A 16398-nucleotide genomic window follows, 5' to 3' on the forward strand; every position below is an offset into this window, starting at 1 on the left:
AGGTCTTAGCAATTCTACAGTCAGTAATATGACAGTTACCAAGTAATTATGAAAGTCTTAAAGAAGTAACACCAATTTCGTGTATTTGATAAAACATAAATTAATATATATAATATCAGACAGTAAGAATAGTTTATAGTAGATTAAAAAAATCTACAAAGAAATTTGACTTTTCTGCTACATCTGCTGATGTCTGTAGGCATGAAATCATCAGTTATAACTGATTAACAAGTACCTGACAGTAAAATTTGTGATGGACACATTTCACCAGCTCACAACAAATAATCAACTTGTCTCACCCGCTTTGTAAAAGCCATTTATTTTACACAATGCTGAAACCAAACCACAACTAATCAGCAGAATCTTAAATGGTGTTCTTAAGATTGTACATTTTTATACAAACCCAAAAAAGAAAACAAAAATAGACAGAAAGGGAAAACAGACTGAGATCAGAGCAACACCACACTGGTGGCTTCATCATTGCTAACCCACTGCCATGCTATAAATAACTCTGTAACAATCTCATGCAACCAACAAGCCCTCTCAGCCAAGGAGACGCCTTTGTCACAGTAAAGTGCCTTATATCCCAAAGTATGTATACCCCATTTACAACACAAAATACAAAACTTCAGACATTTCCAGTTCAAACACAGTGAAGAGAAATAAAAGGAGAAACAGAAAAGCACATGCTGAAAGCTGGAAAATATTTTAGTTTTGTTTTGGCTTCTAGCACAAATTCAGATTCCCTTTAGTTTAATTTGAAACAATAGCTGATTATTTATAAATAATTACAACTCTAAAGATGATCACCAGACCTAGGACACATCTGTGAAATACCTGAAACACTAGATAATAAACTACAACACCATTCATGACATTAAATGTGTTCAAGTTCTTAGCAACAGATAAGGCATGAGGGAGCAATGGCTCAAACTCTTAAAACTTTAAGATGCATAGAAGATGTAATGAGACGAATCCAATGGAAACAGACTGTGTGAAGGTGAGTTTTAGACGTATTCTTTTTCCAGCAAAAAAAATCACTAAACAACTTGTCCTTAAAACAAAAAAAGTCAAATATTCAGCTAACAAAGCATGCTGTGGCACTTCATAGTCACCCCTCAAAGTCCTTCATCTGCAAAACAAACCCCCCCCCCCAAAAAAAAATCATCTCATGAAAAATGACAGCTCAAGCGAAGTTGTGAATCTGTCTCCCCTCTTCTCCCGCAAAATATAAAGAACTGCACAATTCATACCCGTTGCAAGTCATTCATTATGTTTCAATTAAGAGTATAAAGTAATGTAACTCTTCTTGCAGTGAATAAAACCACTGGCCTGGCAGACAGGTTTGATTTAAAACTCATAATGTGTACTGATTTTGGAAGCCCATTTATGTAAGAAAACAAACAACAGAAATCAAACATTAAAGTCGAATACTATTTCATTCGGTACCGAGTAGTGATTGCTGTATCCTATAGCCCAAATATAGTCTAAATTTGAGATATGAAGACACAGAGTGTTTAAAGGAATTACCATGATTGAAATATTCCTTATTCGGAGATTTCTTTGATCACTTTCAGTACCTCTTGCTTGTAAATTTTCGTCTTATTATCCCTTTTCCTGACTGAAGGGATAAACAAAGACAATTAAGAATAGCCTGCATATTTCATTTTTCACAGACAGAACCTGACATCAAAGTCTGCATGTTTAATGTCAGCTCAAACCTGACTGTTCTTTTTGTGTGTGTTCTTTGGACTCATCTGGTTTGAGATAATTTGCGTGTTTGGGATGTTTCTCCAAAATTAAAGAAGTAGAGGAAATTAGCTGATCAGACCAGAACTTTGATAAAAAGCAGTGCTAGCTCTCAAACAATGAGATCAACAGTTTGCATCACATAAACAGGAAAATCCAACATTCGGAAAACATTTTTGTCTTCTATTCACTACAAATACACTGTGGTTAACATACTGTAACTGTCCAGTGTGACTCCCCAAATGAAAGCCTGTTGATCCGTGAAGGTGATGCAGACTGTTGTAGTATTTACTGGGATGACTTCTCTCACTCGGCACAAGCGGCAGCTGTAATGATGTAGCAGCAGTGAGGCACAGCTCAGTGTGAGCTCATTTGATGATCATAATAGCATGTATTTATCATCATCATTATCATCATCATCATCATCATCAATATCACTATTAATAGACCAAAGTCATATGGCATGAAAAAATGCTCTGGCTCTCCTTGTCCCTCCCTCGTTGACCGTGTACAGCACTGTCGTCCTCTCTGTTGAACGGTGATGTGTGAGGTGATGTGCAGTTACTCATCGTCCCATGTTTGTTGTAGCAAGAAGTTAGCAGCCAGGTTCTCGTTCTTCTCGCAGGCAAAGTAAGCCTGGATGACTAAGCCTTCAGGGAAGCCCAGTGCTTTTAACTGGAACACAACACACATTTTAAGAATACAGAAATAAACCAACATCTAACGAACACTCCTACGGTATGTTCATCACAGTTTATTAAAAACACTGCTGCCTGTGTTTCTGCATGCCTACTTATCTCTGCAGATTTTTAACTGATAGACAACAGAGCTAGATAAAAGACAGGCACTTTAAGTGTTTGAATAAAAATCACTTTTGCCCACAGATGAGTATTTTTTTTATATTCTCTTTTTTGTATTTATAAAAATATTATGTAAAATGTTCTCATGACAAATATACAGAAAGAAATGCTTTCTTATCCTGAACAGTTTAGACACACTGTGAGTGTATGTACTTACACAAGTTATCAATTTTACACCATTTGATCAAGGATGAATATGGACACTTGTTACTTACCCTCTCAATGGCCTCCTTCTCCTGTGGGGTGACCTGGATGTAGTTAGTCTGGGGTGACCCCTGGGCCTCAGCGCCCTCCCCTCCTGTGTCTCCACCTCGTGGCTCATTCAGCATCTGCACAAACTGCTCCTGGTGCTGTGTAATTTGCTAGAAGTAATAAACATAAAAAAAATTAATACTGATAGGTACTAATAAACAAGTTCTCAGCCCCTCATTAGATTAAATTATTATAGCTGTAAATTAACTACTCAATTAAACAGCAGGCCTCAGACTCAGAAAACGCTTACACACAAGCCACACTCTTTTATTCAAGAGGTGTGCAAATAGACACATTGTGTCAGAGCCATTTCCCACTCTCATCATGTTTCCTGCTCTGCCCACCGTCCTGTCCTTACCAAATAAAGCCATAAAAAGCCAGGAAAACTATATTTTGAAGTCAGTGTAGTTGATCACATAAACCATCAAAGTGATCAAAATTCAATCTAATTTTTTAATTTCTTATTTTTGTTTTTAATTAAGATCACTTTAAGTTTGATCATGTCCTCTCAGAGATACTATTCTTACTTATCTCTCAGCAGTTTCTTGATAGATCCATAAATCCATAAATAGCAACAGACAGATTAACATTATTCCCAGGTAGACGCCCACAGAGTGTGGGAGCATGGTACCTGCAGCAGCTGCGGATTGTCTCTGCCCAGCTGCTGCAGCAGAGCTGGCAGCAAAGCTGGGTTCTGCTGGATGATCTGTCTCATCTGCTGGAACTGTGGCTGGTTCCTCAAGAACTCCAGAGGATTCCCTGAAGTCACAGAGCCTCCGCCAACAGGTGGAGGCTGGCTGCTGGACACTGGCCCTGCTGTGGAGAGAATGGGCTGAGTATGGTTGCCGTTGATATTCAGTGCAATAGTTGAGAATTTCCAAGAAACAGGTACAATCACACACCATTAACCTACAGTTAAAGTTCATAGTTAATGAGAGTTGAAAGATGAGTATCAGAATATACCACATGCAAAATAACGTAAATATGACATTTCTTTTCTAACTTTCAACTATTATCTTTATTATTCTTTTTTTCTAATGAAAACATATTTTATATATGACTGCCTCTATTCATAGTAGGGAATATAGCTATACCTCAGCATCAGCCAAAAACACAACATAGGCACTGGCAGTGCACCCCTTGAGGCTAGCTTTCCAGCACCTGGTTCAAATACAACTTGCAACCTTTTTCCCCCACACAACACTCCCCACTCTCTGCCCACCCACTATCCTGTCCTCTCAAAAAGATGGCATGAAAAGTACAAAAATTCAACCTTATGCAAAAATGTAATAATGGCATTTGTTCTGGGCAAGCAGCAAACCTTTGGTGTAAAAATATGAAGCCTATATAGACGTGCTATAAACTGCAGTTCTTCGAGAGTCTAGCTGGCTGCACAAACAACTTACCAATTCAAGAAAGCAGATTATTTACAGTGAAAGTAAATAGGTTTACAGTCTGGTTCAAAAAAAGTATTGGTCCCAGTAGCTGATTTTTCTATCAGGTGTGATTTTTTTCAAAGCTCATCAGTTCTGAAGTCCTTCAACTTATAAGTTTTGTTGAATTAAGGGTGTGGCTGACTTATCTGATAGGCGAGCACAATAACAATCTGCAAAAAAACTCAAAGGCCTGCCTCGAACTTGCACGAAATTTAGCAATCCCAATACCCGCCCCGGCTGACGTCACAGAGACTACATCCATGTACTATGCGGTCTGTTCGAAGTAACAAGGAATCAATCAATCAATCAGCTATGTTGGCTCAGAAATAACTGGTGTTTCTATCAACAGTTTTAATTTATAATATATGACATTCTTACAACCCAGATAACTATACTGATATTTTTTATTCTGCATGAATAAGAGTATACTGCTCTGTTTGACAGCATATACTTCAAGTAAATGTTTTGTGTAAGTAATTACATCTTTTTTGTTTATTCCAGTGAACAATGGAGGTTAAATCAGTGACCGTTGTAATAAAAACTATAGCCTCTGCATACGGGGGCTAGGGCGTATGTGATTAAACTGCAAAGTGTACATGATTATTATTTAATCTTTCATCTTTTTTCAGGTCCACTGTGGTTGGCTTTCCTTGAATAACAGAACAGATGGGAGTCATAGATGTGACCTTACTGTTTGGGGCTGCTGGGGTCTGCTGGGGTGGTTGTTGCTGCTGCTGCTGCTGCTGCTGTTGTTGTTGTTGTTGTGTGGTTGGGGCAGGGAGGCTGGATGGTGCATTTTGTCTTACTGGTTCCTGAGGTGGAAGATCAGTGGCCTCTGCTGGAATACCCTGCAGTACACATGCATTAAAAACACACATCAGAATGCAATCACAGGAAGTAAAAGAAATACAGCTCCCAGGCTGGTAGGATCCTCACCATAAGCAGGTATTCTACTGCTCGGTCAGGGTTGTTGTAACTGGCTCTGAGTGCGTTGACTACCTGCTCCCGCTCATAACCCATCGACATAATCTCTGACACCAGGTTTTCATAGGCTGGACCTGTCACTGCAGAGAGGGAAGAAGAGGAGGGTCATAGAAAACAGCTAAAATCAAGAGGGTGTTTGGTACCTTCTGACATAGTAACTACATGTTTAAAGTACTAACTGTTATTCTCTGGGTTGTTTTTCCTCATGTGGCTACTTGAGCACTAATTTACATCTAAATGCATGAAACTTCATAACAACTCAAGGTAAAATTATCTTTCTATCTTGAAAGTTCAGATCACATAAAGTTTGTCTTGCCACAAAAATGTATGTCTTTTTGATCCAGTATGTTTGTTTTTTTTTTTTTTAAATCTGGAGCAAAAGTGACAGAAGACAGAAGAGATACAGATATCTTACCAAGTATTGAGGCTGCCTCTTCAAGGAGCCCTAGCTCATCAACAAGGCTTTACAAAGGAATGATAAAGAAAAACAAAAGACTGTGAGAATCAAGTTTCCAAAGCTCACACACATAACAGTGAGTCTTCTTTTTAAAAAATAATCAAGATAAGAAGTAAATGAAACTCAGTGAGGATGTATCTGGAACAACGTGCATTCTGTGCTTATACATATGCTGATTAGAACACGAGTGCATGTAAGGCTTCTGGGGGTGTTATTAGTTTTCTGGGTGAGCTGGAAAAAAGATACAGGGTCAGTTGAGTTATGACTTTTCATTCAGTTGGGAAAATAAATGTACAAATAGTTACTGCGAAAGGTCATCCTCCAACCTGGAAGCAGAGGCAAGGACTGGAGGGGTGGCAGGTGGTTGATTCTCAGGGTTTTCCCTCGGCTTATCTTCTGGCTGGGCAGCAGGGGTGGGACCATCCGCTGGGGCTGAGGTTTGGTCAGCCTGAACTGCTTCAGGGGCTGAAGCTGGGTTGGAGGCCAGGGATGCAGCAGCAGCAGAGACTGGTGCTGAGTCTGGGGCTGTGTTAGAGTCTACAGCTGCTGCTGCTGCTGCTGCTGCTGTTTTATCAGAGGCCTGTGGGGGATTTTCTGGGACTGTGGAAGGGGTTTCAGAGGGAGGCACTGATTGTGGGGCAGGTGTGGATGCAGACACTGTTTGTATTGGTGTGGAGGGCACTTGCGTTGGGCCAGAAGATGGTGTTTGGCCTGAGGCTGGAGGTGGCACTGGAGCTGCAGCTGGTTGGGAATTTGGCAGAGCGGTTGCTTGAGGAGGAGGGGTCTGTTTAGGCTGGAATGATATTTGTGCATAAATTGTTATTGTTGTGGTTATAATGACCAGTCAGATTGCTGCTCTTGATAAACTGGACAAGGCTGATAAGTTTTAACATCTTATGTTCTACCTAATTACAGAACAAACATATTGCAACTTAAAGCTAATGAGACTGGTGTCTAGTATAGTAAATTAAAAACTGGGATCATTAAGAAAACACATGTCTGTATATACTAACCAAAATAAACTGAAGTCACAACTGACATTAGCCCAAAGTTGGATGTGCCTGAACCATTAAAACAGAAATGCTCGGCAAGAGAAAAGGTTTCAGAATAATGAGAAAGAAAAGTCAAATTGGCTTGACACAAACTATTCAGACTTTCTCGTCTGAGCAACAAATGACGTTATTTTTCTAAAAACACAACATGCAGACACTGACCTTGGTTACCATGACCACCACAAAGTTTTTCTCATCGATTTTGTAGTCTTTGAGCTGGGTGTCATCATTTAGGATTTTGCCTGTGCCGTTCAAGGAGAAACACACAAGTCACAATGAGCTGCCAGTATTTTGAATAGGAAATAAGGAAGCTTACAAAAAAGCACACATTTTACAGAATCAACGATAAGGCAGTTAAAAGACACAGATGTTATAATGTGATAAAGACACACCAGATGTTAAAAAACCCAAACACTTTCTTGTGCTACAGTTTTGGTGTCGTGACTTTCTGAGAGCTTTGTAAGTGGAACAATCAAACAGCTGAGAGGTTTGTTTTAATGGTATTTACCTTAGAAACATAATATCACTGAATGCTAACTACAGATGGCATGTCCTGAGAGGAGCGCTATATGTGTTGACACATTGCACAACCCCACTGAAGATTTGATTACATGTGCACATAGTGACCTAAGGTAAGAGTTGATGGAACAAGGTAGAGGTCACGATGTCAAGCTTATTCACTCTTCCATTAAATTTTGCATGTGGACACCTGGGGGTGTGTTTAGTTCATACACTGTGATATGACTGAGACAAAAGTACTGTTCAGTGTAAATAAATAGATGTTTGTAACTATCTCTCTTGCTTTTTGAACCCAGAGCTGGCTAGCTTTAACAACTTAGCTACTTGTGGATATGTTTTTGTTTGTTTGTTTGTTTGTTTTACCAAATATAAACCGTATCTCCTTAGATCTTTTCCCAAAATCTAAATCAGAACAAAATTATTTCTTTGGTTTTAACCAACACAATATCTTAATGAGTTCTTTGTTTTGGAAAGAAATGCTCTTACCTGCATAGATGAGTTTTTGTCCTGCAGCTGGAAATCCATCTTTTCCTCTGTCCTCCTCTATTTTCTTCTTTAGGGCATCAACCTGATCAAAAATGAACAGAATGGTCATTGGCACTGGATTTTCTTAATGCATTTTAGAAATGAAAAAAACGTTTATATTTAAAACTAAAAAAAAGGGAGTATTATGTTTATAGATTTCAAGTCAATGAAGTAGTCAAAAAATTTAACTAAAACCTGGTGGTGGATACACCAATGGTTTTTTCAGTACTCAGTGAATTAATCCTATAAAAGATATGCTTTTGCAAGAAGTTTACAGTCTATACGCAGGGAGATAGTGTCACTCTAACTGCTCATGGCATAGAAAAATCATTCCACATACAAAAGCAGATACAAAAGCTACCATACTACTCTGCAAAACAGTTTTAACCAGATTGTGCCATATGGATTAACTGATTTATAAAATAAAGAACATGCCATTACAGCATTGATCAAGAAAAAGAATGTATAACAGTATTTTATGATGTAATCTTTGAATATGTTTCAACTCTTTTCAACATTATTTTAAATAATGCGGAAAATCAGTTAAGTAATTTTTCGTATTGCGTGAATCTGACTTTCAGGTTTGTTATAAGTGTTGTCAGAGATCTTATTTTGCTTCATTTAATCCAAATTCAGATGTGATAAAGTTTTACTGTTAAACCGTTTGATATTGTGGCTCTTTTACCAATTTACATGTTGTTTTCAACATTAATTTTGCGAGGTTTAAAATATTGCACCGTCATTCATGGTTAGAAACTGAAACAAGTCAAACATTATCAAGTTTACGGAAAATATGTGTGAAACTTCCGGTCTATATTTCCAATTTAAAATCTCCATGCATGCAACACTTAGTTTCACGTTCAAAGAACTAACATAAATTTCAATTACACTGACTTGTTGCAAACCGAATACTTATTTTTCTTGTAAATTTGGGGTACAAGCAATCTGTTTTACTTTTTTGAAGTAGCTAACAAATCGAAAATGCTGTGCTTTTAATTTGAAGAACATAAAAACGAGTTCCGGTCTATTTCGAGCTAACTCCGGTTGCGTTACCTTACATGAACTCAGGTAATTACAGTGAGATTCTGCGGTATTGCTAACTTGTTTGACAACATATTCTTCACATTAACGTGCAATGACTTTTTCGCTTACGAAAAAACTAACCCTCTTGCCTGTAAATGGAGATTAAGTAGCCTTCACCGCGACTCAGTCTTAACATAAGCTAACATTCCCGTATGCCATGGTCTTTATGCCAGCCCTCCCGGCCTGACCGTGTTTACTTCAGCCCCGTTAACTTCTACTCACCGTCAATTCTGGGTCTATTTCTATTTTGAACGTCTGCTGCTGGAGGGTCTTCAGTGTTATCGTCAGCATCTTGCGACGCAGTGTCAGAAGTAGCTGGGGTCAGTAATCAGTGTTTCACAGCGGTTTCTTGACAGTAGCCCCTCTTTTTCGCTCAGTATCTATTTATCTGGGTCTAAATGTATGTGTGACTCAGCTGTCTCATGAACGAGGAGCACAGTTGGGACGCCATCTAGGGCTGGAAGTAAGGCATAACACAACGATGCCTTCACGGGGTATCGGAAATATCGACACCCAGAGGAGGTAGAGCTGAGAGGGAGAAACTTAAATGCCTCGTTGGGGCAAAATGCTTGACAGATAAAATGTGTCCACATGATCCCTTTGCTGCACAATGGGAAGTCCTTGTAAGATCGGCATGCCAGAAGAACACGTCAGGATAGTTTTCTGACTCAAAATGTATCACTGCCATCGGAAAGTCATCACTATTCTTGTACCATAGTTGACCAATCTAGGTTATGATATTGAATTAAGAAAGGAAAACAACAAACATGGCTGCCAAACCTTGTCCACATATGAAAAAGTCTCCACTCCAAAGACAAAGATTTCAAACTTTAAAAACATTTCATCACATGTAGCCACAACAAGTTAGTGACGAAGAACAAAGTATCAGAGGAGTTCCACCCTGCAGGTAAAATCTTCTTGGCCATACTGAAGCTAATAGTCACACCTGTTGCCTTCCACTAATAAAAAAAAAAAAACAGGAGTCAGCTTGTTGTGAGAATTTATTTTCTGAAACTCAGTGTGTACCACAGGACAGTCACTCATTCAGAGGAAAACAAGAAAATAAAATCACAGTTTGATGCAGTCTCATTCCACACATCATTCAGACAAGGACACATGGTTGGACAAAGGACATATGTCTGAAACTAGAACTTTGGGACAAGACATGTTTTAGGGACTGGTGATTGAATAAATTATGAAGAGGGTCAATAAAAAAAAATCAAATAGCTCTTAATCACATAGGAGAAATAAAAGTGCAAGAACCAGACAATACAGAACCTCGATTTACTGGTCATCCCATCAAAGGCAATAATAAAATGAATGGACTCTGAATAACTGCACATGCACTATGGGACTGACCACGTTCAGTAAATTACATTAAATTAATCAACTCTCAACCAAAGATGACTGACAAACAGAAAGAAACATGTAAACCCTTCTCTTTTTCAATTTGGAACCTGAAAAAAGCAACAAGGAAATTGATAAAGAAAAAATAAGAATCTGTCTGGACCCTCCCTTCCACCCCCCACCCTCCCCTACACCTGAATAAAAGGCTGCTGTATGAAAGGACAGAGTCCACAGGGCCGTTGCTGATTCTTTGTCTAAAGTTTGAACTAGCAGAGAAAAAACCCAGTCCACGAACCAGCTCTCTTCCTACAACTCGTCCTTCTGGTTGACCTCTTCTGTGCCAGCATCGTCTTCTGTGTCGTCCTGTTCTCCTTCATCTTCTGCATCCTCATCTTCTTCCTCTTCACCTTCTTCTTCCTCATCATCATCATCGTCACCTTCGGTGTCCTTTTTCTTGCTCTTTTCCTCCTCCTCCCTAACTTTCCTCTCCACTTCCTCCTGCTCGTCCTTCATCTTCTTCTCTGGTTCCTATTGAAGAAGAAAGACTGTTTTAATGTTCCGAGCAGAGGTTTGTGATTGTTGTAAGTATGAGTTTACTTTTTGGTTCACTTCATATTTATCAAGCAGAATTCAGAATTGAGCAGCTTTTTTCTTGTACCCACTTTTTTTTTCGTATGGTTACTTTTCTTCATTTTCCTCTTTAGTTTGCTGTCCTATGTTTTGTTTTTTACTTTCTGTGCTTGCACAGCACATGGAACATTAAAAAAAATCAAACAATTAAAAGGTAGCCCAGCTGCCCACCTCTAGCTCTGCTTTACTGCCCAGGCATAAACAAGCACAGATGGATTTTGTAACATGGGGCTGTTTGGCAGTATTTTGATTTAGTAAATTGGGTTGAAAGTTGTACGAGGGTTACATCAGGTTAGACTGGCATACATCCACTGAACTGAGTCATTACACAACCAGTACAGGAAAATGTTGACATTAACTTGGATGGAGGACTCAACTCTCTGATCAAATGCTGTATTTAATACATTTTGCTTAATTTTGACTGCCTTTTTAGGGATTTCATAATCTGCGTTAATAAGAAAAATAGCGTTGTTTATCTGAAAGTAAGTGGTTAGAGTACAGAAGGCTCTCAATTTAATATTTGGGTACCCTCTTACCTTAGTGACTCCCCAAGTTTGCTTCCCAAACTCCTCTGCTTCCTTGACATCATCAGTGATAAGGAAGTTGTCGAAGATTGTGCCAGACTTAACCTGAACAAAGACATTAACACATTAAGATAACTCAATTCATATGTACAGATAAGAACCTTTCCTCTACTTTTGTTTACACTCAAAAATATCATTTGTTTGTTCCACACAGCATGACATAAGGCTGCGGGTAAATCTAGGACAAGAATTCAGTTATCACAGAACCCAAAGGGGAAAACGTCAATCATTACCTGCCACAGATCCAGGCCTAGTACTCCGATGTTATCAAACTTGTACATTGTTGCGTCATGCGTGTACTCAGGGTTGTCGATCTCAGGGTGGACCCAGGCACCCTTGTAGTCAGGGTTGTCAATTTGTTTGGGCTTCCACTCACCCTGCAAAGAGATCATGGGATGGGTTTTAAAAAAAGTTGATTACTACAAGTAACCCTGCCCTGCTGTGAGCAGACAGGATACAGGAGACAGAACAGACTGCTGAAGAAGCTCAGTCCTGGACCCTGTGGAGGTGGAGGCTGCCTGACTGGAGAATGATGGACAAGCTGTCATCATCTATTTTCTTGTGGACCTTTTTACACGATACACATTCTTACTTTTGTTTTCTTGTATTGCTGCTTTGAGTCTTGAATTTCCCATCAGGATAAAAAAAGTATGTTCTGTTCTGTTCTGTTCTGTTCTATTCTATTCTATTCTAGTCTGTTCTATTCTATTCAAACCCAAACCCTTCAAAACAAATTCTCCTATAAAACCAAGAGATCATCTAAAGCCTGACCTTGTACTCTGGATTTGTGATCATAGGAGGCTCCCACTCTCCATCCATGTCATCGTCCCAGTCCTCGGGCTTCTTGGCATCAGGGTCAGTGATGGTCTCTGGCTGGTCCCAGTCCTGGGAAAAGAAAGGATAATTTCAACTTTATTCAAGGCGGAGAAAAGTTAACTGTAAACATGATGCACATTGTACATCCGGTATGGGCCTTGTAAAATAAAATCAACCTTGAGTTTAAAGTTAATTTTTTTTTAAACAACCCTGGATTTTTGGGTTCTTTAAAGCTTTGTTACAATGTATTTAGAATGGAGTGGTTATAAACACCTATAATGATAATTTCATATGGAGTTACCCACATTCTGACCAAATTTATGCATAGGACCTGGGATTAAACTTAAAGACGCTATGGGGAGGATTGTTTTAAATGAACTGCCTCCTTCTGGCCCAGAGTCTCACGCACACTGTTGTAAAGATGTGACCTGTAACCAGGCTTATTTGTTTTGGAACACATTTTCTTTGTTCAAGACAACTTTTTACCAGATACAACGCAGTAAGGTAAGGTACTTATCAGTACAGTAACATAGCACAGTTGTTTAAAACTTGACAACAAGCAAATGTTTTGGGTTTGTACTGTACGTCAGTAGCTGGCTAAATGTAGCGCTATTAGCAACGTATGCTACAAAGTATCCTTAGGCTAACATGACAACCAGCAAACTGTCAGTCGGTACAGTAGTTAAGCAGCCACTCATATGTAGCCCTACTGCCATCCCAGTGCTGTGAGACGTGCCTGTAATGTGTAATGTTAGTGAATCATGGTCATGTCCTGCCAGTCATCTACCAAGCAGAGCTAACGTAACCTCACTCTTCATTTATCGAAAAACGCAAATTTCTCTCCTCACTTCTAAACTTCGTCAGCCGGTGTGGTGTCGTCATAGAGACTTGATGTGCCATAAATCAATCCAGTCTTGCTTGCCTGATTGGGAAGCTAAGAAGAAGCCACTAAGTAGCATTCTGAAATAACCTACATTGGTGCTGATAATCTCATTTCTAAAGTGTGGATTATAATCAAGCATCTAAATAGAAGTGACACTTTTTCAAGATCACTTTCAAACTCCTCACAGTCCCCTTAAAGTGAAGAAAAGTGGATAGATTGATAGAAAATAGAGTATGTGAAACAGTACTAATGTGTGAATTTATTATACCTCCTCCACACTTACCTGATAAAACTTTGATCACATGATCAGCACCAAGTTAATCACATGAATGCAGGTCATGATGCCAAGTCTAAACTTGTTGCCTTTGTTGTAACAATAAAAGTGTACTGTATCTTAATTAGAGTTGTACCTTGATAACAGATGCTGAACAAAAATGTTTGCTTTCAAAGGACGACACTGAGAGGTAATCAGGATTAAGCGAGGCTGACACACAAGCCTTGATTGAGAACAATGTTTGAAGAACAGGATTTGGGATGTTCCTCGTGTCTTTCAACAAACTTAAGCAAACATTGGTGTAAGCCTACTTACTGGGACAAGCCCAGAGTCTATTGTTGTTGGCTTTTTGTCACTTGAGATAATCTCCAAGGTGTAACAGAAGTTTTTTGAGGCGTCTCGTATTTAAAGACTTCAATAATCTTTTACAAGTCAGATGTTAAATAAATTCACTAAAAGAACTTAAATTGAGATAAAAGTAATCATTGATTACTAAAAGTTTAATATTTCGCATGCCTCTAAGGTTTCCCCACCTCAGGTTTGGTGTCGCTGGGGTCGTCAATCTTGGCTCTGTCGTCCCAGTCACTGGGTTTTTTGGCGTCTGGGTCCTTAATCTTCTTGGCAGGCAGCATGTCCCAGTCCTCCTCCATGGAGCCGGACTCCACCTTCTCATTGTCGATCTTCACCTCGTATGTCTGGTCTGGATTGAGAATGAGTGTGTACAGATGGGTCAGCTCATCATCCTGAAAAGAGAGAGAGGAAACAGGAGAACTTCAGAAAAAGAAGAAGTCTTAAAGTCATGTCGAGAACAGATCAGAGTCTGACCAGAGTCTGAACTGGTGCAAAGGCTCTTTGCCTTAGGTACCTTGCATTTGATGTCTTTCTTGATGAGGTGGTTCTGGCCCTTGTAGTTGAAGATCACATGAACCTTCTTTGTGCTGTATCCACAGATATCAGGCCCTGGAGACACATGACATTAAAACAGGGGAATTACAGAACTTTCTTCCAAGCATTCTTTAAAGTGCTCTGTCCTAAAACTGAGCTGTCCTTGGGTCAGATCTCAGTGTCGCTACAAAACAAATATGACTCACCGAACATGATGTAATACTGTGAATCTCCATGCATGTCGCTCTGGTCAAGGTCAACAGGGAAAATCTTCACATAGCCACCTCCACAGTCAATCTTCTGCTCATGCTTCACGGTAAACTGGATGACCAGAGTCTTTCCTTCATTGTTAAAGGACTTAAATTTTGTAGACATGGCGTAGAAGCGGGCATCCTGGCTGGTCTGGACACCTATTGAAGGTGCAAAACACAAAAATAAGACAAACAGGAGTGAATAGCTTTGTTAAAGAGGAGGATCCCTAAAATAACTCATTCATGATGTGGTTTTTTTGTGACTCTGCATCAGTTTCTTCTCTTTGTCCTTTTGTAGTTCCCCTTACACTGACCCACCACACGTGTGCATGTAACTAGAGATGTCAGAGAGTCTTGCTCAAGACTTACTGAGAGGCTAAACCAACCACTCTTCCACCACTAACTGCTGAAATAGCTCATTAAACCTGCCACCTTTGATAAATGGCTGATATATTCAAAAATATTAAATGTTCTTCAAATAACTTTCATTCAAAAGATCACTGAAGTCAAAACTTTGTGCCAGCAGTACAGAAAGTTGTTCACAATACATTGAGGGCTGGGGGAGTTTGAGGCCACATTGTCTCTCAAGGCAGGTTATTCAAGTCTTTGACATAGTCGTGGCATGAATAGTATCAGCTACTTCCTCATCCTCGAAAGGCTCTAAGATCAAGTCATACACATAAGTTAAACCTGTTTCTTATACATTTGCATCCAGGTTACTGCCTGAAAATGCAATAATAGATAAACTCACCTTTTCAGACTTACACTACTTTAACTATTATCAGAACCTGGTCAGAATGCAAAATAATTACCTTTATCAGCCTCAGCATCTCCATAGAATTTTCCAGCACTCAGTTTCCACTCCCCGTAGTCTGACTTGTGCTTTGACTCGACCCACCTGCTCTTCCACGCATCTGAAACAGAGAGATGAAACACATCTGGTTATTTCCAGACTCATATTTAAAAGTCACTGTTCAGCAACGCAACATGGTAAAAGAAAAGATGGAAATTTAGAGAAAACCTAAATGACTGCCTCTCTTAAATGATAGTTGTGGTAGACATGGTCGTCTCATTAACATCTGTTTCACTGAAACCGATTTATTTCTCCACTTAAATCAACATGGGGGGATCCCTAATGAGTGTATTGACAGGAAATAGAGTAAAATCTACAGAGACAATAATTAACAGAGAGCCCTGGAAATGGTTCAGCCTAATATCAAAAGTGAAAGAAGATTTGGAGTCACATGTGAAAGTATAATTACATGAATTTACGTACAATTTCTAAAGTCAGTCAACCTTTATTTCAATACTGAACAACATGATAACATTTGTTCGACTGCTCTGTTACACTGTTTATCCATTTTAAAGCTAAAACTATCACACTTTACCAACGAAAGGTGGTCTGGCCTATAGCACTGAGATAAACTTAAGCAGCACGGTTATGATTGAGAGGGCAGTTCTTTATTATACAGTCTATGGTTCTTCCAAAGGACCAAAATGAAAAGCCCTAAAATCATGAACTCAATACAGCCACCCCAACACCACAATCATTCATACATAGGGCAAGGAGACATGGGATAGGTTATACTGCACCTCCATCGAGAAACTGCTCCTTGAAGTAGACTGTAGCGTCAATAGTGACAGCTATCGATGCAAAAACTGCGAGAATTGCCACGGGGAGCTTCATGACGACTGCTTCTGTCCAGTGCCAGAGAGGTTAGAGGTGAAATCAGCTAATATAGCGAGGAGGAAACGTAACCTGAGAATTTTAACAGCAACGAGCCCTGCACAGATGGCCGCGTCTCATTGGC

The 16398-nt window shown here is 39.4% G+C and overlaps 1 protein-coding gene across 1 annotated transcript; it reads right to left on the reverse strand.

Annotated features, from left to right (window-relative positions):
• Nucleotides 1–310: 310 nt before the first annotated feature.
• On the reverse strand, nt 311–16398 carry LOC141788826 (uncharacterized). The gene is made up of 19 exons (XM_074667914.1): nt 16181–16398; nt 15400–15501; nt 14543–14746; nt 14317–14411; nt 13985–14194; nt 12250–12363; nt 11712–11855; nt 11431–11523; nt 10574–10792; nt 9140–9232; nt 7796–7877; nt 6953–7032; nt 6044–6531; nt 5697–5743; nt 5234–5361; nt 4989–5145; nt 3493–3677; nt 2825–2971; nt 311–2424 (listed from the first exon to the last, which is right to left on the reverse strand). Exons 1-19 carry the CDS (start codon nt 16272–16274, stop codon nt 2311–2313), a joined length of 2796 nt encoding a protein of 931 aa, XP_074524015.1. The 5' UTR covers nt 16275–16398; the 3' UTR covers nt 311–2310.

This window comes from Halichoeres trimaculatus, unplaced genomic scaffold (assembly GCF_033239565.1).
Source record: "Halichoeres trimaculatus isolate MK-OKI-2021-1 unplaced genomic scaffold, fHalTri1.1 fHalTri1_scaffold_4, whole genome shotgun sequence".
Classification (NCBI taxonomy): Eukaryota; Metazoa; Chordata; class Actinopteri; order Labriformes; family Labridae; genus Halichoeres; species Halichoeres trimaculatus.

Bases quoted from the DNA above. Each gene is read 5' to 3' on its own strand.
- LOC141788826 (XM_074667914.1), bottom strand. From the start codon at position 16,274: ATGAAGCTCCCCGTGGCAATTCTCGCAGTTTTTGCATCGATAGCTGTC. The intron at 10,793-11,430 runs GTAAGAGGGTAC...CTTCTTCAATAG, and splicing joins AAACTTGGGGAGTCACTAAG to GAACCAGAGAAGAAGATGAA. The intron at 9,233-10,573 runs TAGGAAGAGAGC...TACTGACCCCAG, and splicing joins TCAACCAGAAGGACGAGTTG to CTACTTCTGACACTGCGTCG.